Here is a 24,997-nt window from a genome sequence, read left to right as displayed (position 1 = left end):
AACAAGTAGTACAAATCATAAATAATCCAATCAGTTAAAATATTTATAGCTTTAAAAAATCCCATATACTAACAGACACACACACAAGCATACCATGTATAAATTAAACATGCCTAGGGGGAGATGATTCAATTCCCCCATGCCTGATGGCAAAGGTGGGTTTTGAGGAGTTTACGGAAGGCAGGAAGACTAGGGGCAGTTCTAATCTCCGGGGGGAGTTGGTTCCAGAGAGCTGGTGCCGCCACAGAGAAGGCTCTTCCCCTGGGGCCCGCCAACCGACATTGTTTAGTTGACGGGACCCGGAGAAGGCCCACTCTGTGGGACCTAATCGGTCGCTGGGATTCGTGCCGCAGGAGGCGGTCTCGGAGATATTCTGGCCCAATGCCATGAAGGGCTTTAAAGGTCATAACCAACACTTTGAATTGTGAACGGAAATTGATCGGCAGCCAATGCAGACTGCGGAGTTATGGTGAAACATGGGCATACCTAGGTAAGCCCATGACTGCTCTCGCAGCTGCGTTCTACATGATCTGAAGTTTCCGAACACTTTTCAAAGGTAGCCCCATGTAGAGAGCATTACAGTAGTCGAACCTCGAGGTGATGAGGGCATGAGTGACTGTGAGCAATGAGTCCCGGTCCAGATATGGCCGCAACTGGTGCACCAGGAGAACCTGGGCAAACGCCCCCCTCGCCACAGCTGAGAGATGGTTTTCTAATGTGAGCTGTGGATCGAGGAGGATGCCCAGGTTGTGAATCCTCTCTGAGGGGGTCAATAATTCCTCCCCCAGGGTAATGGACAGACAGATGGGATTGTCCTTGGGAGGCAAAACCCACAGCCACTCCGTCTTATCCGGGTTGAGTTTGAGTCTGTTGACACCCAACCAGGCCCCAACAGCCTCCAGGCACCGGCACATCACTTCCACTGCTTCGTTGATTGGGCATGGGGTGGAGATGTAAAGCTGGGTATCATCAGCATATTGATGATACCTCACCCCATGTCCTTGGATGATCTCACCCAGAGGTTTCATGTAGATGTTAAATAGCAGGGGGGAGAGGACCGACCCCTGAGGCACCCCACAAGGGAGAGACCTCGGAGCCAACCTCTGACCCCCCCACTAACACCGACTGCGACCGGCCAGAGAGGTAGGAGGAGAACCACTGGAGAACAGTGCCTCCCACTCCCAACCCCTCCCAGCCGGTGCAGAAGGATACCATGGTCGATGGTATCGAAAGCCACTGATAGGTCGAGGAGCACCAGGACAGAGGATAAACCCCTGTCCCGGGCCCGCCAGAGATCATGCATCAATGCGCCCAAAGCGGTTTCCATGCTGTAACCGGGCCTGAAACCCGACTGCTGGGGACCTAGATAATCGGCTTCTTCCAAGGACCGCTGGAGCTGGAGTGCCACCACCTTCTCAACAACCTTCCCCATAAAGGGAAGGTTGGAGACTGGACGATAGTTATTAAGTACGGCTGGGTCCAGGGAAGGCTTCTTGAGGAGGGGGTGCACGAGCGCTTCTTTATAGAGTGTTGGAAAAACTCCCCTCCCCAAGGAAGCGTTGTTAATCTCCTGGGCCCAGCTCCATGTCACCTCCCTGCTGGCCGAAACCAACCAGGAGGGACACGGATCCAGTAAACAGGTGGCGGAACTCACAGCTCCAATGGCCTTGTCCACTTCATCAGCTTTCACGAGATCAAACTCTTCCCAGACAGGTGGACAAGTACGTGCCCCAGTCACCTCGACTGACTCGTTGTCAGCCGACTCTGTTTTACAATTGGAGTCGAGGTTGGCCCGGATCTGAGTGACTTTATCAGCGAAAAACGTGTTAAAGTCCTCGGCACTATTCTGCAAGGGCTCCCCAACTCCCCCCTGGTTAAGAAGGGAGCGGGTCACCCTAAACAGAGCGGCCAAGCGGGATTCCGCTGATGTAATCAAGGTGGCATGGTATGCGCATCTTGCCGCCTTGAGCGCCACTTTGTAGGTCTTAATAAAAGCTCTTACAAGTGTTCGATCAGATTCAGACCTACTCTTCCTCCATCGCTTCTTTAGACGTCTCTTTTGGCGTTTCAAATCCCAGAGCTCCTCGTTGAACCATGGGGCTCTACAGGGTCTAGCGCCACGGAGAGGTCGCAAAGGCGCAATCCGGTCAAGAGCCTCCGCAGCAGCCCTGTTCCAGGCCTCCGCAAGAGACTCCGCCGAACTGTGGATGAGTGCCTCTGGAATAACCCCAAGCGCCGTCTGAAAGCCCTCTGGGTCCATGTTTGCTGGCGTGTCACACTTCTGGAATGCACAGCCATTGACCTTGAGTTGGTGATAAGCAGCTCTGCTCTGCACATCTGGGCCAGGCTGCAGCTCCCTCCCCCTTTTCCTTTTCTCATACAAAATCAAAACTCTCATGGGCTCCTCCAGCGTGCTCCCCTCCCCCCAAATCCCAAATGCCTCCCCCCGCCCCCATTTCTTAATGACAGCCCATGCAGTGAAGATCTGAAGAATAATGCAGAGGCTGACACAAGCATGAAGAAACATCATTTGCACTGGAGGCTTAAGCTGTGCACTCCATGTCCATCCACTTTCCATTCTGTATAATATGTTTTCCATTTGTTCTGTCTGGATCACTCCGGAAGCTAAAACCAACCCAAAAAGATAAGCCAGACACACCGGTAAAAGGCAAAGGCAGTTTATATAGTTCAAAGAAAACACAGGTAACAGAAAATGTCCTTACAAACAGGAAAACGCTGGAACTTCAAAGATATACACGAAGGCCATGAAGCAATATAGGATTATTGCTGCCAAAACGAAACTGGAGATAGCCAACATACGCCTCCCACGAGTCTTCCAGACTGCTAGGCCACAAGCCAAGATCAGAGACGCTGAGAATCAAAGCAGGTTCACGTAACTCCAAAATTGATAACACTCCACATGGCTTCAAGGGCTTGCCTGCCTTTTAAACCCTGCTGATGAGAACCACACCCAAAACCAGCTGTTTCTAATTCAACGTTTATAATAGGTTTTTAACTGCTCCTTTCTTTGCTCTGAACGTCTTTGTCGCATGTCAATGACAGCTTGTGCGTCATCACCTAATGATTCCAAGCTACTGGCTGGGGAGAGCCCCCCCCCCCGGGGCTCTCATGCTGTTCTCCTTCATCCCATTCCTGACATTCCTCTCCCCCGTCCGACTGTTCAGCCCCCTCCTGTTCGCTGTCCTCCTCCTCCGGGCATGGAGCCAGCAGAGACGCAGCCGGTCCCTGAGCAGCCTCAGGCTGAATCACAACACCATTCAACCTATAACGAAAAACCAAATCTTACTTTAACCTGTCAACAAAATGTAAGTTCTCAGTCATATCTCTAACAGGGCTGTGCAGGGACCCATCTGGCATCTCTCAGGACAGACTGCAAATATAGTCTGATCTATAGCTCAACAAAATTCCAGATTTCATTTGGTTTCATTCTTTTTACATTTTATTTAATTCAGAAAAGTGGATGTCTTTGGAAGGATTTCCTATCTCTTAATCAACTATCCCTTTAGGAGGGGACAGCGTTTAAAGGGTGACTTGATCGAAGGGTATAAAATCATGCATGGGATAGAACAGGTGGGTAGAGAAAAATTCTTTTCACTCCTCCTTGCCATCTCCCAACATTTGGGGCCATGCCGTGACTATGATGTCCCTCTCTTTTTCCAGGTGGCATAATTATGCTGATGATATTTTAATTGAATTTAACTCTAGCACAATGTTTTACATTGTTGTTCTCATCTGAACAAAAGTTTAGTATCCCTGCTGGCTTCTTTATTGAAGTATAGGAGTATATTTTAATAAAGTGTAAAGAATATACCTTACAGGGAATTATACCTTACAGGAAAGAGAAGTAGGATCACATGACACCTGGAGAGTTGGGGAAGACAGGTTTGTCTACTCTCTGATGGCTGAGGATGTGCTAGTCTATATTTAGTTTAGAGTAGGAAGCAGTTGAAAAATGAAACAGGATGGGCAGAGACTGAGGTATTATATTATATTTCCTAATACAGTAATACCTCGTCTTACAAACCTAATTGGTTCCCAGGGGAGGTTCATAAGGTGAAAGGTTTGTAAGATGAAACATTGTTTCCCATAGGAAACAATGTAAAATGAATTAATGCGTGAAAGAAAAAAAACCGTCGGGCACTTCTCAGCGTTCTCCCAGTGCCGAACCCGGAAGTTCGGCAAAAGTTCGGGTTCGGGTGGCTGCCGAGAAGCCCCGCCGCCCAGCTGTCACTTTTGGAAACAGCTGGGGGGCTTCTCGGCGTCCTCCCGAACCCGAACGCCAAACCCAAACTTTGCCGAACTTCCAGGTTGGGCGTTCGGGAACCCGCCGAGAAGCCCCGCTGCCTGGCTGTCATCTTTTGAAACAGTCAGGGGTGTCTCGGCGGCCTCCCAAACGCCGAACCCGGAAGTTTGGGTTTGGCATTCGGGTTCAGGAGGACGCTGAGAAGCCCCGCCGCCCGGTTGTTAGCTTTTCAAAAGAGTTGTGGAGCTGTTGGGTCAGTCAGGAGGCTGGAAAGAAGGTGGGGAATCCCAAAAGGGAATTCCATGGGTGGAGCTTTGATGTCACAAATACGTCCTTCCTGGAGTCCACGTTTCAGCCAGCCAGGAAGGAAATCTTTGGGACATCAAAGCTCCGCCCATGGAATTCCCTATTGGGATTCCCCACCTCCTTTCCAGCCTCCTGACTGGCCCGACAGCTCCGTGGCTCTTTTGAAAAGCTAACAGCTGGGCGGCGGGGCTTCTCAGCATCCTCCTGAACCCAAACGCCGCCCCCCAACTTTTGCCGAGCTTCCAGGTTTGGCGTTCGGGAGAACGCCGAGAAGCCCCCCGGCTGTTTCAAAAAGTGACAGCCGGGCGGTGGGGCTTCTCAGCGGCGGCGGCAGGTTCGTAAGATGGAAAAAGTTCGGAAGAAGAGGCAAAAAATTTCCGAACCCGGGTTCGTATCTCGGATTGTTTGTATGGCGAGGGGTTCGTATCACGAGGTACCACTGTATATTTGACTGATACCAGAGAGATCCGATTCCTAAGCTATCTGCAACACAGCCCCTCACTTGGTGACTCTCAGCCCAACCTGCCTCGCATGTGAATGGGAAGAACTATAAAAGGATGTAGTATCCCTGTCCCCTGACTTTCTAAACAAAAATGAGATATAGTTTGTGTGCCAGAGAAAAGGAACACCAAACATAAGAATAGCCAGGCCTTTCTTCGTGGATCTTAAAAGTATTGCTCTTTAAAGGCCACACAATGAGTCAATTCCTTGCTGCTAGGGAAAAGGATGGAGAAAGGGTTTACAGGGTTGGGAAACTATCAGGGAATGTTCAAAATGAAGATCATGTGACCACAGCAATGAGAGAGCAGAGGTCAATAGCTGTGAAACAAGAACAACTTCAACAAATTTTATTCCTTTCGGAATAAGTAATCTCAGCTTTTGGGGAAAATTGTAAGTTATCAATTTGAGATACGTTACTAAAAATATATATATTGTTGCATAAGGAACTGTTTCATAAGAGTTTTAGTATTTGGATCTTTGAAAAGAAACAGGACCTGTACGGTTGAAGGAAGAGAAAGTCATGTACTGCAAATAGAATGGCCTCATCCTGAATATATTTCCAGAAGATCAACATGGAAAAGATGGTTGGCACATGAAAATAGAAACAAATGGCCACTTACTGTGCTGTCTCTATTTTACATTTTGGATGCTTGAGCCCTTCGTACAATGGTCCCACGGTTTTCTCATCTAGATACTTGATGGCCAGTTCTAACTCTCTCAGGCTCTGGTTTTCCATGAATACTTCTGCAAGATTCCTTCTGTCGAATTCCTTTGGGATCTGTCCAGAAATCCTGCAGACAGGAATCGCAATATTAACATTCTCTTAGGAAAAACAACCATATCTTGTATTTTTAAAGGAACTGAAGCAGTGGTGTGATTCAACTAATTTAGCAAATGGTTCACCAAAACTGTAATCATGCGCGCATGTGCATATGCCTTCCATGCTTACACAGCTTCCGCCACAAAGTGAGGCTCGACCGATCAGACTTTCAGAGTTTGCTCCCCTCCATATCTGCTCTCCGGGGCAGCGGCTGCTTCTCTCTGCACTGCTGGGAGAGGGTCTTGTGCAATTGAGCAGCTGTGAGCCATGGCTTTCCTCTAAGTCCCACCTGGAATTGCTGTGGCACAGACAAGTAGCAGCCATGTGGAATGCTCTTTCTCTCAGATGCAGCTCTTTCAGGTGGGACTTGGAGGGAAGCAGCAGCTCACAGCTGCTAAATTAATGTTTCCAAATGTAAAATAATGCACTTGGGGAAAAGGAATCCTCAATCTGAGTATTGTATTGGCAGTTCTGTGCTAGCAAAAACTTCAGAAGAGAAGGATTATGGGGTAGTGATTTCTGACCGTCTCCAAATGGGTGAACAGTACAGTCAGGCAGTAGGGAAAGCAAGTAGAATGCTTGGCTGCATAGCTAGAAGTATAACAAGCAGGAAGAGGGAGATTGAGAGCACTGGTGAGATCCCATTTGGAATACTGTGTTCAGTTCTGGAGACCTCACCTACAAAAAGATATTGACAAAATTGAACGGGTCTAAAGACGGGCTACAAGAATGGTGGAAGGTCTTAAGCATAAAATGTATCAGGAAAGACTTCATGAACTCCATCTGTATAGTCTAGAGCACAGAAGGAAAAGTGGGGACATGATTGAAACATTTAAATATATTAAAAGGTTAAATAAGGTTCAGGAGGGAAGTGTTTTTTTCTGAAGTTAGTTGGGGGAAAGATCAAAAGCAACATGAGAAAATATTATTTTACTGAAAGAATAGTAGATCCTTGGAACAAATTCCAGCAGATGCGGTTGGTAAATCCACAGTAACTGAATTTAAATATGCCTGGGATAAACATATATCCATCCTAAGATAAAATACAGGAAATAGTATAAGGGCAGACTAGATGGACCAGGAGGTCTTTTTCTGCCGTCAGACTTCTATGTTTCTATGTTTGTTTCTATGTTTCTATGTTTCTAAATTGCACAAGACGCTCTCTCTCCCACAAGAACAGCAGTGGAGAGAAGCAGCTGCCGACTGAGAGGGCACATGGAGCATCTCCGCAAGCAACCAAGGCTCAGCAAGGGATGGAAGAAACATCTGCAAGATCTCCACTCCAGTGCTTTCTGAATGGAACCTCTTACAGGTCAGAAAACCCATCTGGTCCATTCCCAAACTGCTTTGTCCGTCCTGTGTCCATGTCCCCTGAGCGCCCCCCCCCCCGCCCAGTGCAGCAGGCCACAGGCCAAATAAATTCCTTTGAGGCTGGGTGGGGGCTGGCATGCAGATGGGGGCCTGGGGCAAGGCCAGAGTGGGGGAATGGTGCATTCCCTGACCTAGACGAGGTGAATGGAAAGCAGGTGAGGTGGAGGCTCCGGGGAAAGGCTGGAACCAGAGAATGGTGCAACCCTGGGACCTGACACGAGGTGAAGTGCAGCAGGCTTATATTTGATTCACCAACCCAAGGCAAATGGCAAGGCGTGGAGATGAGCTGGGCTGTGTGGCGAAGGCAATATATATATAGGGCAGGGTAGGCAGACCCAGCTGGTGGTGTGCTTTGCTACTTCTCCAAACTGCGCAACCGAGCACCCGAACTGCTTGGAACTGGCTGAATCCCACCCTGAACTAGAGGGAAAGCTGGCTGTGAATGGGCTGAGGTAGGCAGATGCAAACAAAGGAGGTTTTGCCAAGGGTGGGGGCCTGAAGGTTCTATACCCATTCAGAAATTTCTCAGACCCCCTTCAATTTTTCTTCATTTTGTTATGCTGTAGCCTGATTCTATAGTCATTAAAATTCATTTGTCTTCTCATTAATCTACATTAATATAGAGCATAAAGGCAAAAAGAAAACAAAATTTTAGAAAGGTCTGTAAATGTATTAAAAAGAAAAAACCTGAAATATCCCATTGGCATAAGTATTCAGACTCTTCACTCAATGCTTCATTGAAGGAGCGAGAAGAGAGAAAGAGAGAGGGGGAGAAAGAGAAAAAGAGAGCGAGAGAAAGAAAGAGAAAGAGAGAAAGAAAGAGAGAGGGAGAGAGAGAAAGAAAGAAAGAAAGAGGGAGGGAGAGAAAGAAAGAAAGAAGGAGGGAGAGAAAGAGAGAAATAGAGAGAAAGGGAAGGAGGAAGAGAGAAACAGAAAGAAAGAAAGAAAGAAAGAAAGGGAGATAGAGGGAAGAAGGAAGAGAGAAAGAGAGCAAAAAAGAGAGGAAGAAAGGAAGAGAGAAAGGAAGAGGAAGGAAGGAAGACAGAGAAAGAGAGAGGGAGAGAGAAAGATAGAGAAATAGAGAGAAATGAATGTAGGGAGAGAAAGAGAGAGAATTTTTTTTGCTAATTTTTTTTGGCTTAACTTGTTTTTAGCCCCCCCCCCCCAAAAAAAAAGAAGAAAAAAAAAGATGTCCCTCTTTCCCAATCTTAAAATCTGGTCACTTTAAACAAGGGTGAAATGTTAATGTAGTAGAAATGTTAATGTAGTAAAAAGAGATTTTCAATGTCTAAGTGTGGAGCTGGGTAAAATAATTGATTCAGTGACTTTCTCAGAGGTGTTACCGGTTTGTGACCAAGAGGATAAAACAACGTGTATCAGAGAGTTTAATGTGTGGTTAAGGCAGTGGTGTAAAGCTGAAGGTTTTGGCTATGTAAGTCATGATGTCAGTAGGTGGTCTAATAGGGAATTGTTTAAGAGGGATGGTTTGCATCCATCATACAGAGGTACCCAGGTACTCGGTGAGGAATTCAGAACTTTTTTGGACAGGCATTTAAACTAGGTAAAGGGGACAGGGATGTAACTGATGTGGGTGATTTCTGTCCCCGACCAATGAGGATAAAGCAGTTTTTGGAAGCTTATGAAAAGGGAGCTGTAAATAAAATAGATGTAGTTGTTGATGATAAAGGGCAAACTATTAATGAAAATAATGTTATTTGGGTAATGTGCACGAATGCTCGAAGCTTGAGCAACAAGCTCTGTGAGTTAATGGCCATAATATCTAGAGATAATTTGGACCTGGTTGCCATAACTGAGACATGGTTTAAGGATTCTAATGAATGGGAAATATCCATACCAGGATATACACTGTATAGGAAGGATAGGATAGAGAGAAGGGGAGGTGGAGTAGCCATTTATGTTAAAGAAAGTCTAAAAACAACACTAATTCAAAATACACGTCAAGATCTAGAGACTCTCTGGATTTGCATGCAAAATAAAGATGGTTCTGTCATTAGAATTGGGGTGATCTATAGGCCTCCAGGGCAATCCGAGGAATATGACAACAAGATGATGGATGAAATTACCCAATGGCAGTAAAGGGAGATATTGTGGTTATGGGTGATTTCAACATGCCTGATGTTGACTGGAATATCCCCAGTGCCCTTACATGCAAAAGTAAGAATATAGTAGAGGCCGTTACAGGAGCAGCTCTGACACAGCTGGTTAAGACACCAACTAGAGGGGAGAATATTCTAGATTTAGTTTTTACGAATGGGAATTGGGTTTCAGATGTCAAGGTGGGAGAAAATTTAGGTTGCAGTGACCATCTATGTTTGTGGTTTGATGTAAAAACTCATTGTGAGCAATCCTATAATGCAACCAAAGTATTGGATTTCAGAAAAACAAATTTTAATGCAATGGGGGAATATTTAGATAATGAATTAAAGGGGAGGGATAAAATGGCAGGAGCGAGCACCCAGTGGAAAAGGCCATCTTAAAAGCCACTGGACTGTATGTAAGACAAATAACTAAAGGTAAAACGAAGAAGAAACCACTATGGTTTAGCAATGATGTAAGGGCTATAGTCAATGAAAAAAAGGCTGCCTATAGGAGGTATAAAGAGTCTGGAAGTATAGCTGATAGGGAGGTGTATAAAATGAGACAGAAGGAGGCGAAACAGATAATATATGCTGCTAAAGCCTCAAAAGAGGAAGAAATTGCCAAATCTGTAAAGAAGGGGGATAAAACCTTCTTCAGATATATTAGTGATAAGAAGAAGAAAAACTGCGGCATCACGAAGCTTAGTACTGGGAATAATACATGCATTAATGGGAATAAGGAGATCGCTGACCATTTCAATAGCTACTTCTGTTCAGTTTTCTCAAAAGACACCTTACAAAATAATACTATAGAGGGATATAGCATTGCTTCCAGCTGTACGGATTCAGCTCCAGTGATCTTAGAAGCTGATGTCTTAGAAGAACTTGAACGATTAAAGATAAATAAGGCAATGGGTCCAGATGGCATCCACCCCAGAGTTCTTAAAGAACTCAGATCTGTCATTACTACCCCCCTGACTGATTTGTTTAACCAATCCTTGTTAACAGGAGAAGTTCCTGAGGATTGGAGAATGGCCAGTGTTGTGCCTATTCACAAGAAGGGCAGTAGAGAAGAAGCTGGTAACTGCAGGCCAGTTAGCTTGACATCAGTTGTAGTTAAAATGATGGAGACTCCACTCAAAAAGAGGATAAATCAGCACCTAAAAAACAATAACTTATTGGATCCAAATCAGCATGGCTTTACTGAAGGCAAAAAAATATCAGAGTAATCTCATTGATTTCTTTGACTATGTCACAGAGGTGTTGGAACAAGGTGGTGCCGTGGATATTGCCTACCTGGACTTCAGCAAAGCCTTTGATACGGTTCCACATAAAGAGCTGATAGATAAATTAGTGAAGATTGGACTTAATCCCTGGATAGTTCAATGGATTTGCAGCTGACTGAAGCATAGACATCAAAGAGTTATTGTTAACGGCGAGTATTCTGAGCAGAGACAGGTTACAAGCGGTGTGCCACAAGTTCTGTTCTGGGTCCTACTCTTTTTAATATGTTTGTGAGTGACATAGGGGAAGGTTTGCCTATTTGCCGATCACTCTAAAGTGTACAATAGGGTTGATATTCCTGGAGGCGTCTGTAATATGGTAAATGATTTAGCTTTACTAGATAAATGGTCAAAGCAATGGAAACTGCAGTTTAATGTTTCCAAATGTAAAATAATGCACTTGGGGAAAAGGAATCCTCAATCTGAGTATTGTATTGGCAGTTCTGTGTTAGCAAATACTTCAAAAGAAAAGGATTTAGGGGTAGTGATTTCTGACAGACTCAAAATGGGTGAACAGTGCAGTCAGGCAGTAGGGAAAGCAAGTAGGATGCTTGCTGCATAGCTAGAGGTATAACAAGCAGGAAGAGGGAGATTATGATCCCGCTATATAGAATGCTGGTGAGACCACATTTGGAATACTGTGTTCAGTTCTGGAGACCTCACCTACAAAAAGATATTGACAAAATTGAACGGGTCCAGAGACGGGCTACAAGAATGGTGGAAGGTCTTAAGCATAAAACGTATCAGGAAAGACTTAATGAACTCAATCTGTATAGTCTGGAGGACAGAAGGAAAAAGGGGGGACATGATCGAAACATTTAAATATATTAAAGGGTTAAATAAGGTCCTGGAGGGAAGTGTTTTTAACAGGAAAGTGAACACAAGAACAAGGGGACACAATCTAAAGTTAGTTGGGGGAAAGATCAAAAGCAACATGAGAAAATATTATTTTACTGAAAGAGTAGTAGATCCTTGGAACAAACTTCCAGCAGACGTGGTAGATAAATTTATTTATTTATTTATTTATTGGATTTGTATGCCGCCCCTCTCCAGAGACTCGGGGCGGCTAACAGCGACAATAAAACAGTGTACAATAGTAATTTGGTATTGATGATTAAAAATCAATTAATATAAAAACCAAACATACATACATACATACCATGCATAGAATTGTAAAGGCCTAGGGGGAAAGAGGATCTCAATTCCCCCATGCCTGGCGGCAGAGGTGGGTTTTAAGTTGTTTACGAAAGGCAAGGAGGGTGGGGGCAGTTCTAATCTCTGGGGGGAGTTGGTTCCAGAGGGCTGGGGCTGCCACAGAGAAGGCTCTTCCCCTGGGTCCTGCCAGGCGACATTGCTTAGTTGACGGAACCCGGAGAAGATCCACTCTGTGGGACCTAACTGGTCGCTGGGATTCATGCAGCAGAAGGTGGTCCCTGAGGTAATCTGGTCCGGTGCCATGAAGGGCTTTATAGGTCATAACCAACACTTTGAATTGTGACCGGAAACTGATCAGCAACCAATGCAGACTGCGGAGTGTTGGTGTAACATGGGCATATTTGGGAAAGCCCATGATTGCTCTCGCAGCTGCATTCTGCACGATCTGAAGTTTCCGAACATTTTTCAAAGGTAGCCCCATGTAGAGAGCGTTACAGTAGTCAAGCCTCGAGGTGATGAGGGCATGAGTGACTGTGAGCAGTGACTCCCGGTCCAAGTAGGGTCGCAACTGGTGCACAAGGCGAACCTGGGCAAACGTCCCCCTCGCCACAGCTGAAAGATGTTTCTCTAATGTCAGCTGTGGATCGAGGAGGACGCCCAAGTTGCGAACCTTCTCTGAGGGGGCCAGTGATTCTCCCCCCAGGGTAATGGATGGACAGATGGAGTTGTCCTTGGGAGGTAAGATCCACAGCCACTCCGTCTTGTCTGGGTTGAGTTTGAGCTGTTGACACTCATCCAGGCCCTAACATCCTCCAGGCACCGGCCCATCACTTCCACTGCTTCGTTGGCTGGACATGGGGTGGAGATGTATAACTGGGTAAATCCACAGTAACTGAATTTAAACATGCCTGGGATAAACATATATCCATCCTAAGGTAAAATACAGAAAATAATATAAGGGCAGACTAGATGGACCATGAGGTCTTTTTCTGCCATCAGACTTCTATGTTTCTATGTTTCTATGTTTCTATGTGAATATGATAAGGTGCTTCTCTCTTGATATATTTTCAAAATATTAACCTTTAGAAGAGGGGCGGCATACAAATCTAATAAATAAATAAATAAATAAACAAGTCAAAGGGCAAGAGGATGAGATTAGCTGGGCTGTGTGGTGAAGGCAATATATATATAAGGAAGGCTGGGAAGGGCCAGCGGATGGTGAGCTTTGCCACTTCTCCAAACTGCATGGAATTGTGAAAACCCCTGATTCACCCGAACTGCTGAGAACCAGCTGAATCCCACCCTGAACTGGAGTGAATATGATAAACAATGAAAGCTAAAGTGCTTCTCTCTTGATATATTTTCAAAATATTCACCTTTAGAAGATGATTTTAGAGGGTAAAATGCAATACTCACTTTAGATTCTTTATTTTACATTCTGGATCATTCAGCCCACCACATAATAGTTCTACAGCTTTGTCACCGGGCTTGGGAAGCACAGCTCTAACTCTGTCAATCTCTGGTTTTTCTTGAATACTTCTACTTTTTCTTGAATACTTCCGAATTCTTCTACGCAGAATTCGGTCAAGATCTCTCCCTCAAGCCTCCAAAGAAGAATATGAAAAATTAAAACTATTGCTTGAAAATAAGCATAGAATGTATTTATATAGGACTTGAAGCAACTATGATTAAGTAAAAGAGTTGAACTGCGTCACCCTGGAAATATTTCCTGAACAATAACAATCAGACAATAGTTATGTAGATCAAACAGAGAGGTCTATGCATTTCTTACTTTAGCTTCTCTACTGCACATCCTAGATTTTTGAGCCCATCACACAAGAGTTTCATTGATTGGTCATCACAGCTTTTGAAGAACGTTAACTTTCCCAGTCTCTGGTTTTTCTTGAGGTCTTCTGCAAGAGGCCTGCTGCAGGATATTGTTGCATCTTTTTCACCAAGCCTGCAGAGATGAGTTTGAAAAATTACACACATTTCTTGAAAATCCATCGTGTGCTGGGTTTTATTGCAACTGATGGGAATGTGTGTAGAAGACAATTGTAGAGAGTAAAACTTACTTTAGCTCCTTTATTTTACATTCTGGATCACTCAGCCAACCACATAATAGTTCTACCCCTTTGTCATCAGGGCTTGGGAAGCACAGCTCCAACTCTCTCAATCTCTGGTTTGTCTTGAATCCTTGTCCAAAATACACGCTAAAGAATTTGGTCAGGATCTCTCCCTCAAGCCTCCAAAGAAGAATATGAAAAATTAAAACTATTGCTTGAAAATAGGCATAGAATGTACTGTGGAATCTAAGAAAACCTCAAATTAAGAACTTTTCTAGATAAGAACCAGGTGTTACAGATTTTTCTGCCTCTTCTTAAGAACCATTTTCTACTGAAGAACCCGAGCCCAGAAAAATTTTCCAGGGAATTTGAGAGCGGCATGAAGGCCCAGCGAGTGTCCTACCATTCCCCCTTTAATCCTGGCTATCTCATGCTTTTCTGGGCTGCCAGAGGAGCCTTTCAGTGGCCCTCTCGCTCGCCTGGGTTTCTCTCTCTGGCGCAGTGTATGGGAGGCAGCCTCGTGCCGTGTGTATGGGAGGCGCCTGCTCCTCCTCAACGCCTCAGAGTTCGTTTTCTTTTTAAGCCTTAACATTTTGGGGTTTTTTGATTCCTCCCATCTCACCTTCTTCCTTTGGCAGCGACTGTCCTCCTCCTCTTCTGCCCCCCTCCTCCTCCTCCTTACAAACTTTTCTACAGAACAAATGAAGTTCTTAAGTAGAGGTGCCACTGTACTTATGTAGGACTTGAAGCAACTATGATTAAGTAAAAGAATTGAACTGCCTCACCCTGGATATGTTTCCAGAAAAATAACAATCAAAAAATGGTTGTGTCGATCAAACAGAGAGGTCTATGCATTTCTTACTTTATCTTCTCTACTGCACATCCTGGATTACTGAGCCCTTTGCACAATAGTTCCATTGATTTGTGATCACAGCTTTCGAAGGACAACGTTATGTCTCTCAACCTCTGGTTTTCACTGGGTACTTCTGCAAGAGGGCAGCTGCAGGATATTGTTTCAGATTCTCCACCAAGCCTGCAGAGATGAGTTTGAAAAATTACAAGTATTTCTTGAAAATCCATCGTGAACTCTGTTTTAGAAACATAGAAACATAGAAGTCTGATGGCAGAAAAAGACCTCATGGTCCATCTAGTCTGCCCTTATACTATTTCTGTATTTTATCTTAGGATGGACATATGTTTATCCCAGGCATGTTTAAATTCAGTTACTGTGGATTTACCAACCACGTCTTATTGCAACTGCAGCCATAGTGGATGTTGTTTCTCTCAGTTGCAGGCATAGTTCCCTCTAAGCTGAGCAGTGAACAATCGCTCACTTAAAAATCATCATCAACTCAGAGTTTTCCAAACCTGCCCAGAAGCCCAGAGGGAAAGAGTGAGAGGGAAGGAGAGAGAGAGGAAGAGAGAGAAACAGATAGAAAAAAGAGAGGAAGGAAAAGAGAAAGAAAAAGAATGGGAGTAAGGAAGAGAGAAAGAAAATCAAAATCTAGTTTGAAACTAGCTCAACTATTTAAGTGGCATTTTGATATTGATAGAGTTGCCCTATTATGAGCTCACTGTTATAGACACACAGTACAGTATTTTATTTTGAAATTCTCTGAGGCAAAACAGGGTGGGTTTTTTGTTTGTTTGTTTGTTTGTTTGTTTGTTTATTTATTTATTTATTTATTTATTATTTCTGTGCCGCCCAGTCCCAAAGGGACTGCCGCTCAGACACTATACTTTTCCACACAACCCCCCCAAAAATTAGAGGGAACACTGGTTTCATTTCATTTCATTTTATTGGATTTGTATGCCGCCCCTCTCCGTAGACTCGGGGCGGCTAACAACAGTAATAAAAACAACGTGCGACAATCCAATACTAAAAACTAAAAACCCTTATTTTAAAAACCAATCATACATACAAACGTACCATACATAAATTGTGGAAGCCGAGGGGGGAAAGAATATCTTAATTCCCCCATGCCTGATGACACAGGTGGGTTTTAAGAAGCTTGCGAAAGGCAAGAAGGGTGGGAGCTATTCTAATCTCTGGGGGGAGTTGGTTCCAGAGGGCCGGGGCCGCCACAGAGAAGGCTCTTCCCGTGGGTCCCGCCAAACGACATTGTTTAGTTGATGGGACCCGGAGAAGGCCAACTCTGTGGGACCTAATTGGTCGCTGGGATTCGTGCGGCAGAAGGCGGTCCCGGAGATAACCTGGTCCGAAGCCATGAAGGGCTTTATAGGTCATAACCAACACTTTGAATTGGGACCGGAAACTGATCGGCAACCAATGCAGACTGCGGAGTGTTGGTGTGACATGGGCATATTTAGGAAAGCCCATGATTGCTCTCGCAGCTGCATTCTGCACGATCTGAAGTTTCCGAACACTCTTCAAAGGTAGCCCCATGTAGAGAGCATTACAGTAGTCGAGCCTCAAGGTGATGAGGGCGTGAGTGACTGTGAGCAGTGACTCCCGATCCAAATAGGGCCACAACTGGTGCACCAGGTGAACCTGGGCAAACGCCCCCCTCGCCACAGCTGAAAGGTGTTTCTCTAAAGTGAGCTGTGGATTGAGGAGGATGCCCAAGTTGTGGACCCTCTCTGAGGGGGTTAATACTTCCCCCCCCAGGGTAATGGATGGACAGATGGAATTGTCCTTGGGAGGCAAAACCCACAGCCACTCCGTCTTGTCTGGGTTGAGTTTGAGTCTGTTGACACCCATCCAGGCCCCAACAGCCTCCAGGCACCGGCACATCACTTCCACTGCTTCACTGACTGGGCAAGGGGTGGAGATGTAAAGCTGGGTATCATCTGCGTATTGACGATACCTCACCCCATGCCCTTGAATGATCTCATCCAGCGGTTTCATGTAGATATTAAATAGCAGGGGGGAGAGGACCGACCCCTGAGGCACCCCACAAGGGAGTAACCTAGAGGTTGACCTCTGACCCCCCACTAACACCGACTGCGACCGACCAGAGAGGTAGGAGGAGAACCACTGAAGAACAGTGCCTCCCACCCCCAACCCCTCCAGCCGGCGCAGAAGGATACCATGGTTGGTGGTATCGAAAGCCTCTGAGAGGTCAAGAAGCACCAGGACAGAGGATAAACCCAGGTCCCGGGACTGCCAGAGATCATCCATCAGAGCAACCAAAGCAGTTTCCGTGCTGTAGCCGGGCCTGAATCCTGACTGCTGAGGACCTAGATAATCAGCTTCTTCCAAGGACCATTGGAGTTGGAGCGCCACCATATTCTCAACAACCTTCCCCATAAAGGGAAGGTTGGAGACTGGATGGTAGCTGTTAAGAATGGCTGGGTCCAGGGAAGGCTTCTTGAGGAGGGGGCGCACAAGTGCCTCCTTGTAGGGATCCGGAAAGGAGCCCCTCCCCAGAGAAGCGTTGACAATCTCCAGGACCCAGCTCTGTGTCACCTCCCTGCTGGCTGAAACCAGCCAGGAGGGACACGGATCCAGCAAACAGGTGGCGTAACTCACAACTCCAATGGCCTTGTCCACTTCATCATGTGTCACCAGATCAAACTCTTCCCAGACAGGTGGACAAGTACAGACCCCAGTCACCTCGACTGAATCGTTATCAGTCGACTCTGTTTTCCAATTGGAGTCGAGGTCCGCCCGGATCTGAGCGATTTTATCAGCGAAAAACGTGTTAAAATCCTCGGCACTACTCTGTAAGTGCTCCCCAACTCCCCCCTGGTTAAGAAGGGAGCGGGTCACCCTAAACAGAGTGGCCGGGCAGGATTCCGCTGATGCAATCAAGGCGGCATGATACGTGCATATTGCCGCCTTGAGCGCCACTTTGTAAGTCTTAATGTGAGCTCTTACAAGTGTTCGATCGGATTCGGACTTACTCTTCCTCCATCGCTTCTCTCTTCTGGCATTTCAACTCCCGGAGCTCCTCGTTGAACCATGGGGCTCTACGGGGTCTAGCGCCACGGAGAGGTCACAACGGCGCAATTCGGTCCAGAGCCTCCGCTGCAGCCTTGTTCCAGGCCTCAGCCAGAGACTCTGCCGAGTTGTGGATGAGTGTATCTGGAATAACCCCAAGCGCCTTCTGAAAACCTTCTGGATCCATCAGGCGCCTGGGGCGGAACAACTTAATCGGTTCCGCCTCCCTGCGGGGAAGGATTGGAGCCAGGAAGTCAAGCCGCAGTAGAAAATGGTCCGACCATGACAAAGGCAACACTTCTAAGCCCCTTAGTCTCAGACCATTATTCAATTGCTCAGAGAGGAATACCATGTCGGGTGCGTGTCCCCCCTCGTGAGTCGGACCCTGTACTACTTGAGTCAGGTCCATGGCTGTCATGGTGGCCATGAACTCCTGTGCCAGTCCAGAGGTTACGCCGAGTGATGGCAGGTTGAAGTCCCCCAAGACAATAAGTCTGGGGAACTCCACCGCCAACCCGGCTACCTCCTCGAGTAGCACAGGCAGGGCCTGTGACATGCAGCTGGGAGGCAGGTACGTGAGAAACAGGCCCACCTGAACCCCTAAGTCCAGCTTCACAAGGAGGGACTCGCAGCCCGCAATCTCTGGAGCAATGAATCTACGTAGGCCAAGGCTCTCCCTGGCTATAATAGCCACTCCTCCCCTCCTTCCCTGGGGTTGAGGCTGATGCCATATCTGAAACCCGGGCTTTTAATTGGAATTGGAGGAAAGCAGCTCACAGCTGCTCAATTGCACAAGACATTCTCTCTCCCAACCAGAACAGCAGGGTTGAGAAGCAGCTGCCGACTCAGAAAGCACATGGAGCATCTCCGCAAGTAACCGAGGCTTCGCAAGGGATGGAAGAAACATCTGCACGATCTCTGCTGCAGCGCTTTCCGAATGGACATTCTTATAGGTCAGAAAAACCATCTGTTCCGTTCCCAAACTCCTTTCACCCTCCTGTGTCCATGCCCCCGGTGCCCCCCCTTTAGCCTAGGGCAGCAGACCACAGGCTGAATAAACTGCTTCAGCTCTGGGGGCCGTAATTTCAGGCTGGGGGGGGTGGTGGCCAGTGTTCCCTCTAATTTTTTTGGGGGGTGGGCGGAAAAGTATAGTGTCTGAGCGGCAGTCCCTTTGGGACTGGGCGGCACAGAAATAATAAATAAATAAATAAATAAATAAATAAACAAACAAACAAACAAACAAACAAACAAACAACCCTGTTTTGCCTCAGAGAATTTCAAAATAAAATACTGTACTGTGTGTCTATAACAGTGAGCTCATAATAGGGCAACTCTATCAATATCAAAATGCCACTTAAATAGTTGAGCTAGTTTCAAACTAGATTTTGATTTTCTTTCTCTCTTCCTTACTCCTATTCTTTTTCTTTCTCTTTTCCTTCCTCTCTTTTTTTCTATCTGTTTCTCTCTCTTCCTCTCTTCCTCTCTCTCTCCTTCCCTCTCACTCTTTCCCTCTCGGCTTCTGGACAGGTTTGGAAAACTCTGAGTTGATGATGATTTTTAAGTGAGCGATTGCTCACTGCTCAGCTTAGAGGGAACTATGGTGGTGGCATGCAGATGGAGGCCAGGGGCAAGGCCAGAGTGGGGGGATGGTGCGTTCCCTGATTTAGACAAGGTGAATGGCAAGCAGGTGGAGGTTCTGGGGCAAGGCTGGAACCAGAGAATGGCACAGCACTAGGACCTGACCCGAGGTGAAGGGCAACATGCTTATCTTTGGCTATGCAATCCAAGGCAAAGGTGGAGGCATGGAGGTTAGCTTGGTTGTGTGGCAAAGGCAATATATATATATATAGGGCAGGGCAGGCAGAGCTTTGCCGCTTTTCCAAACTGCACAGAATCATTAAAAAATGGTTCACCCGAGCTGCTCCGAACTACCTGAATCCCACCCCTGATCTGAAGTAAATACAATAAACAATGGAAGCTAAACTGCTTTTCTCTGGATATATTTTCAAAATATTAACCTTTAGAAGATGATTTTGTAGAGTAAAATTCATTACTTACTTTAGCGTCTTTATTGTCAATTCTGGATCTTTTAGCCCATTATATAATAGTTCTACTGCTTTGTCATCAGGGCTTGGGAAGCACAGCTCCAACTCTCTCAATCTCTGGTTTTTCTTGAATACATCCACAAGATACTCACTGCAGGATTCATCCAGGATCTCTCCATCAAGCCTCCAAAGAAGAGTATGAAAAATCAAAACTATTTCTTAAAAAATAAGTACATAATTTATTTTTATAGGACTTGAAGGGACTGTGATTAAGTTAAAAAATTGAACTGTCTCACCCTGGATATATTTCCAGAAAAATAACAATCAAACAATGGTTGTATAGATCAAATATAGAGGTTTGTGCATTTCTTACTTTAGCTTCTCTACTGTACATCCTGGATTATTGAGTCCATTGCACAATAGTTCGATTGATTTGTCATCATAGCTTTTGAAGGACAACGTTAAATCTCCCAGTGTCTGGTTTTCGTTGAGTACTTCTGCAAGAGATCTGCTACAGGATATTGTTGCAACTTCTCCACCAAGCCTGCAGAGATGAGTTTGAAAAATAACAAGTATTTCTTGAAAATCCATTCTCTGCTGGATTTTATTGGAACTTTATGGGAGTGTGATCATGCAGTGAATTCAGAATGGATTGGCACCTTTATTTATTTATTTATTTATTTATTAGTTGGACTTGTATGCCGCCCCTCTCCGAAGACTCGGGGCGGCTCACAACAAGTAAAAACAGTCACAACAATCCAATTAATTAAAATATTTAACGATTTAAGAAAAACCCCATGTAATAGCAAACACACACACAAGCATACCATGTATAAATTAACATGCCCAAGGGAGATGTTTAGTTTCCCCATGCCTGACGGCAAAGGTGAGTCTTAAGGAGTTTTCGGAAGGCAGGAAGAGTAGGGGCAGTTCTAATCTCCGGGGGGAATTGGTTCCAGAGAGCCGGCGCCGCCACAGAGAAGGCTCTTCCCCTGGACCCGCCAACCGACATTGTTTAGTTGACGGGACCCGGAGAAGGCCCACTCTGTGGGACCTAATCGGTCGCTGGGATTCGTGCGGCAGGAGGCGGTCTCGGAGATATTCTGGTCCGATGCCATGAAGGGCTTTAAAGGTCATAACCAACACTTTGAATTGTGACCGGAAATAGATCGGCAGCCAATGCAGACTGCGGAGTGATGGTGAAACATGGGCGTACCTAGGTAAGCCCATGACTGCTCTCGCAGCTGCATTCTGCACGATCTGAAGTTTCCGAACACTTTTCAAAGGTAGCCCCATGTAGAGAGCATTACAGTAGTCGAACCTCGAGGTGATGAGGGCATGAGTGACTGTGAGCAATGAGTCCCGGTCCAGATAGGGCCGCAACTGGTGCACCAGGCGAACCTGGGCAAACGCCCCCCTCGCCACAGCTGAGAGATGGTTTTCTAATGTGAGCTGTGGATCGAGGAGGACGCCCACGTTGCGGACCCTCTCTGAGGGGGTCAATAATTCCCCCCCCAGGGTAATGGACGGACAGATGGAATTGTCCTTGGGAGGCAAAACCCACAGCCACTCCGTCTTATCCGGGTTGAGTTTGAGTCTGTTGACACCCATCCAGGCCCCAACAGCCTCCAGGCACCGGCACATCACTTCCACAGCTTCGTTGACTGGGCATGGGGTGGAGATGTAAAGCTGGGTATCATCGGCATATTGATGATACCTCACCCCATGTCCTTGGATGATCTCACATAGAAACATAGAAACATAGAAACATAGAAACATAGAAACATAGAAACATAGAAGTCTGACGGCAGAAAAAGACCTCATGGTCCATCTAGTTTGCCCTTATACTATTTTCTGTATTTTATCTTAGGATGGATATATGTTTATCCCAGGCATGTTTCAATTCAGTTACTGTGGAGTTACCAAGCACATCTGCTGGAAGTTTGTTCCAAGGATCTACTACTCTTTCAGTCAAATAATATTTTCTCATGTTGCTTTTTGATCTTTCGCCCAACTAACTTCAGATTGTGTCCCCTTTTTCTTGTGTTCACTTTCCTATTAAAAACACTTCCCTCCTGGACCTTATTTAACCCTTTAACATATTTAAATGTTTCAATCATGTCCCCCCTTTTCCTTCTGTCCTCCAGACTATACAGATTGAGTTCATGAAGCCTTTCCTGATATGTTTTGTGCTTAAGACCTTCCACCATTCTTCTAGCCCGTCTTTGGACCCGTTCAATTTTGTCAATATCTTTTTGTAGGTGAGGTCTCCAGAACTGAACACAGTATTCCAAATGTGGTCTCACCATTTGGAATACTGTGTTCAGTTCTGGAGTTCAGTTCTCACCCTTGACCACACCCAGTTCATCTCACCCCACCTGTCTCAGCCCATTCCCAGCCAGCTTTTCTATTCTGCTGGGTCTCCCCTGGTGATTCTCTCTGGCCCTCCACCCCTTGCCCTTAAGCCTGGCCCATTCATCAAGACACCATTTGTCCCGGGTGTGTTGCTCCATAGGATAAAAAGCCACCAGCCAATCAGGTGGCAGGTGGCAATGATGGACCAGGGAAGGGTGACTGACAGGTTATGAAAGAGAGCAAGTGGGGAAGGCAGGCAACCCCTATCTGCATGCAGGTTGGGCCAGAGATGGGAGGGAGAAGCAGGCAAATGTTGCTTTCACATTACTTCTGGTGGTGGTGGGTTGTATCAGAGCTGCATTTGCGGAAACTACCCTGTTTGTGGCCAAGCAGCAAACCAGTCCAACCAGCCCACCAACCCAACCAGCCAGCCAGCCACAGACCAGTAGAAATGGAGTTGAAGTCTTCAATGAAACACAGCAGCAGTAGGAAGTTGTGGAAAAATATATTTATTTCTTTATACTACTACTACTACTACTACTACTACTACTACTACTACTACTACTACTACTACTACTACTGTCTATACCAGTGTTTCCCAACCTTTTTTGAGCCGCGGCACATTATTCATATTTTCAAAATCCTGGGGAACATTGAACGGGGGTGTGTGGGGTGGGGCCTAAAGAAAAGTTTGGACAAAAAAAATCTTTCTTCCTCCCTCTGGCTCTATTTCTCCCTATTTCTCTCTCTTCCTTCCCTACATTCTCTCTCTCCATCCCTCTTTCTTTCTTCCTCTCTTTTTTGCTCTCTTTATCTGTCCCTCCTTCCCTTCCTCTATGTCTTTCTCTCTCCCTTGCTCTCTCTCTCTCTGTCTCTCTTTCTATCTCTTTCTTGCTTTTTTCTCTCTTTCTTGCTCTCTCTCTCTCTTTCACTGTCTCTTGCTATATGTCTCTTTCTTTCTCTCTCTCTCTGCCACTCCTGCTATCTCTCTTTCTTTCTCTCTCTCTCTTTCTCTCTCTCTCTGTCTCTCTTGCTATGTCTCTCTTTCTTTCTCTTTCTCTCTGCCTCTCTTGCTATGTCTCTCTTTCTCTCTTTCTCTGTCTTTCTTGCTATGTCTCTCTCTCTCTGTGTCTCTTTCTCTCTCTCTCTGCCTCTTGCTATGTCTCTCTTTCTGTCTCTCTTGTTATGTCTCTCTTTCTCTCTCTGCCTCTCTTGCTATGTCTCTCTCTCTGTGCCTCTTTTGCTATGTCTCTCTTTCTCTCTCTCTCTTTCTCTGTCTCTCTTGCTATGTCTCTCTTTCTTTCTCTCTCTCTCTGCCTCTCTTGCTATGTCTTTCTCTCTCTCTTTCTCTCTCTCTTCCTCTGTCTCTCTCTCTGCCTCTCTTGCTATGTCTCTCTCTCTCTCTTTCTCTGTCTCTCTTGCTATGTCTCTCTTTCTTTCTTTCTCTCTCTCTCTGCCTCTCTTGCTATGTCTTTCTCTCTTTCTGTCTCTCTCTGTCTCTCTTTCTATCTCTTTCTTGCTTTTTTCTCTCTTTCTTGCTCTCTCTCTCTCTTTCACTGTCTCTTGCTATATGTCTCTTTCTTTCTCTCTCTCTCTGCCACTCTTGCTATCTCTCTTTCTTTCTCTCTCTTTCTCTCTCTCTCTTTCTCTCTCTCTGTCTCTCTTGCTATGTCTCTCTTTCTTTCTCTTTCTCTCTGCCTCTCTTGCTATGTCTCTCTTTCTCTGTCTTTCTTGCTATGTCTCTCTCTCTCTGTGTCTCTTTCTCTCTCTCTCTGCCTCTTGCTATGTCTCTCTTTCTCTCTGTCTCTCTTGTTATGTCTCTCTTTCTCTCTGTCTCTCTTGTTATGTCTCTCTTTCTCTCTCTGCCTCTCTTGCTATGTCTCTCTCTCTCTGCCTCTTTTGCTATGTCTCTCTTTCTCTCTCTCTGCCTCTCTTGTTATGTCTCTCTTTCTCTCTTTCTCTGTCTCTCTTGCTATGTCTCTCTCTCTCTCTGTCTCTCTTGTTATGTCTCTCTTTCTCTCTGCCTCTCTTGTTATGTCTCTCTTTCTCTCTTTCTCTGTCTCTCTTGCTATGTCTCTCTATCTCTGCCTCTTTTGCTATGTCTCTCTTTCTCTCTCTCTCTGCCTCTCTTGCTATGTCTCTCTCTCTCTTTCTCTGTCTCTCTTGCTATGTCTCTCTTTCTTTCTCTCTCTGCCTCTCTTGCTATGTCTTTCTCTCTTTCTGTCTCTCTCTGTCTCTCTCTCTGTCTCTCTTTCTATCTCTTTCTTGCTTTTTTCTCTCTTTCTTGCTCTCTCTCTCTCTTTCACTGTCTCTTGCTATATGTCTCTTTCTCTCTCTCTCTCTCTGCCACTCTTGCTATCTCTCTTTCTCTCTCTCTCTTTCTCTCTCTCTGTCTCTCTTGCTATGTCTCTCTTTCTTTCTCTTTCTCTCTGCCTCTCTTGCTATGTCTCTCTTTCTGTCTTTCTCTGTCTTTCTTGCTATGTCTCTCTCTCTCTCTGTCTCTTTCTCTCTCTCGCTGCCTCTTGCTATGTCTCTCTTTCTCTCTGTCTCTCTTGTTACGTCTCTCTTTCTCTCTGTCTCTCTTGTTATGTCTCTCTTTCTCTCTCTGCCTCTCTTGCTATGTCTCTCTCTCTGCCTTTTTTGCTATGTCTCTCTTTCTCTCTCTCTGCCTCTCTTGTTATGTCTCTCTTTCTTTCTCTCTCTCTCTGCCTCTTTTGCTATGTCTCTCTTTCTCTGTCTTTCTTGCTATGTCTCTCTCTCTCTGTCTCTTTCTCTCTCTCTCTGCCTCTTGCTATGTCTCTCTTTCTCTCTGTCTCTCTTGTTATGTC

General features: G+C 45.6%; 1 protein-coding gene across 10 annotated transcripts in view; it reads right to left on the bottom strand.

Annotated features, from left to right (window-relative positions):
* Positions 1 to 2,662: 2,662 nt before the first annotated feature.
* LOC139162813 (NACHT, LRR and PYD domains-containing protein 12-like) overlaps positions 2,663 to 24,997 on the bottom strand; it is a 130,110-nt gene continuing 107,775 nt past the window's right edge. For 9 of the 10 annotated variants that reach the window (XM_070743677.1, XM_070743695.1, XM_070743636.1 and 6 more), the window contains 7 exons: positions 20,188 to 20,358; positions 19,828 to 19,998; positions 14,728 to 14,898; positions 13,875 to 14,045; positions 13,592 to 13,759; positions 5,692 to 5,862; positions 2,663 to 3,283 (listed from right to left, as the gene is read on the bottom strand). In XM_070743677.1, the coding sequence (XP_070599778.1) occupies positions 3,079 to 3,283; positions 5,692 to 5,862; positions 13,592 to 13,759; positions 13,875 to 14,045; positions 14,728 to 14,898; positions 19,828 to 19,998; positions 20,188 to 20,358 (1,228 nt within the window). In that variant the 3' untranslated portion in view covers positions 2,663 to 3,078. Of the gene's footprint in view, positions 3,284 to 5,691; positions 5,863 to 13,215; positions 13,404 to 13,591; positions 13,760 to 13,874; positions 14,046 to 14,727; positions 14,899 to 19,827; positions 19,999 to 20,187; positions 20,359 to 24,997 lie in introns of all 10 variants that reach the window. The other variant, XR_011558386.1, reaches the window with a different exon arrangement.

This window comes from Erythrolamprus reginae, chromosome 1, assembly GCF_031021105.1.
Source record: "Erythrolamprus reginae isolate rEryReg1 chromosome 1, rEryReg1.hap1, whole genome shotgun sequence".
Taxonomy (NCBI): domain Eukaryota; kingdom Metazoa; phylum Chordata; class Lepidosauria; order Squamata; family Dipsadidae; genus Erythrolamprus; species Erythrolamprus reginae.
The sequence above is the reverse complement of the archived record's forward strand: the minus strand, read 5'-3'. Positions and strand labels throughout refer to the sequence as shown.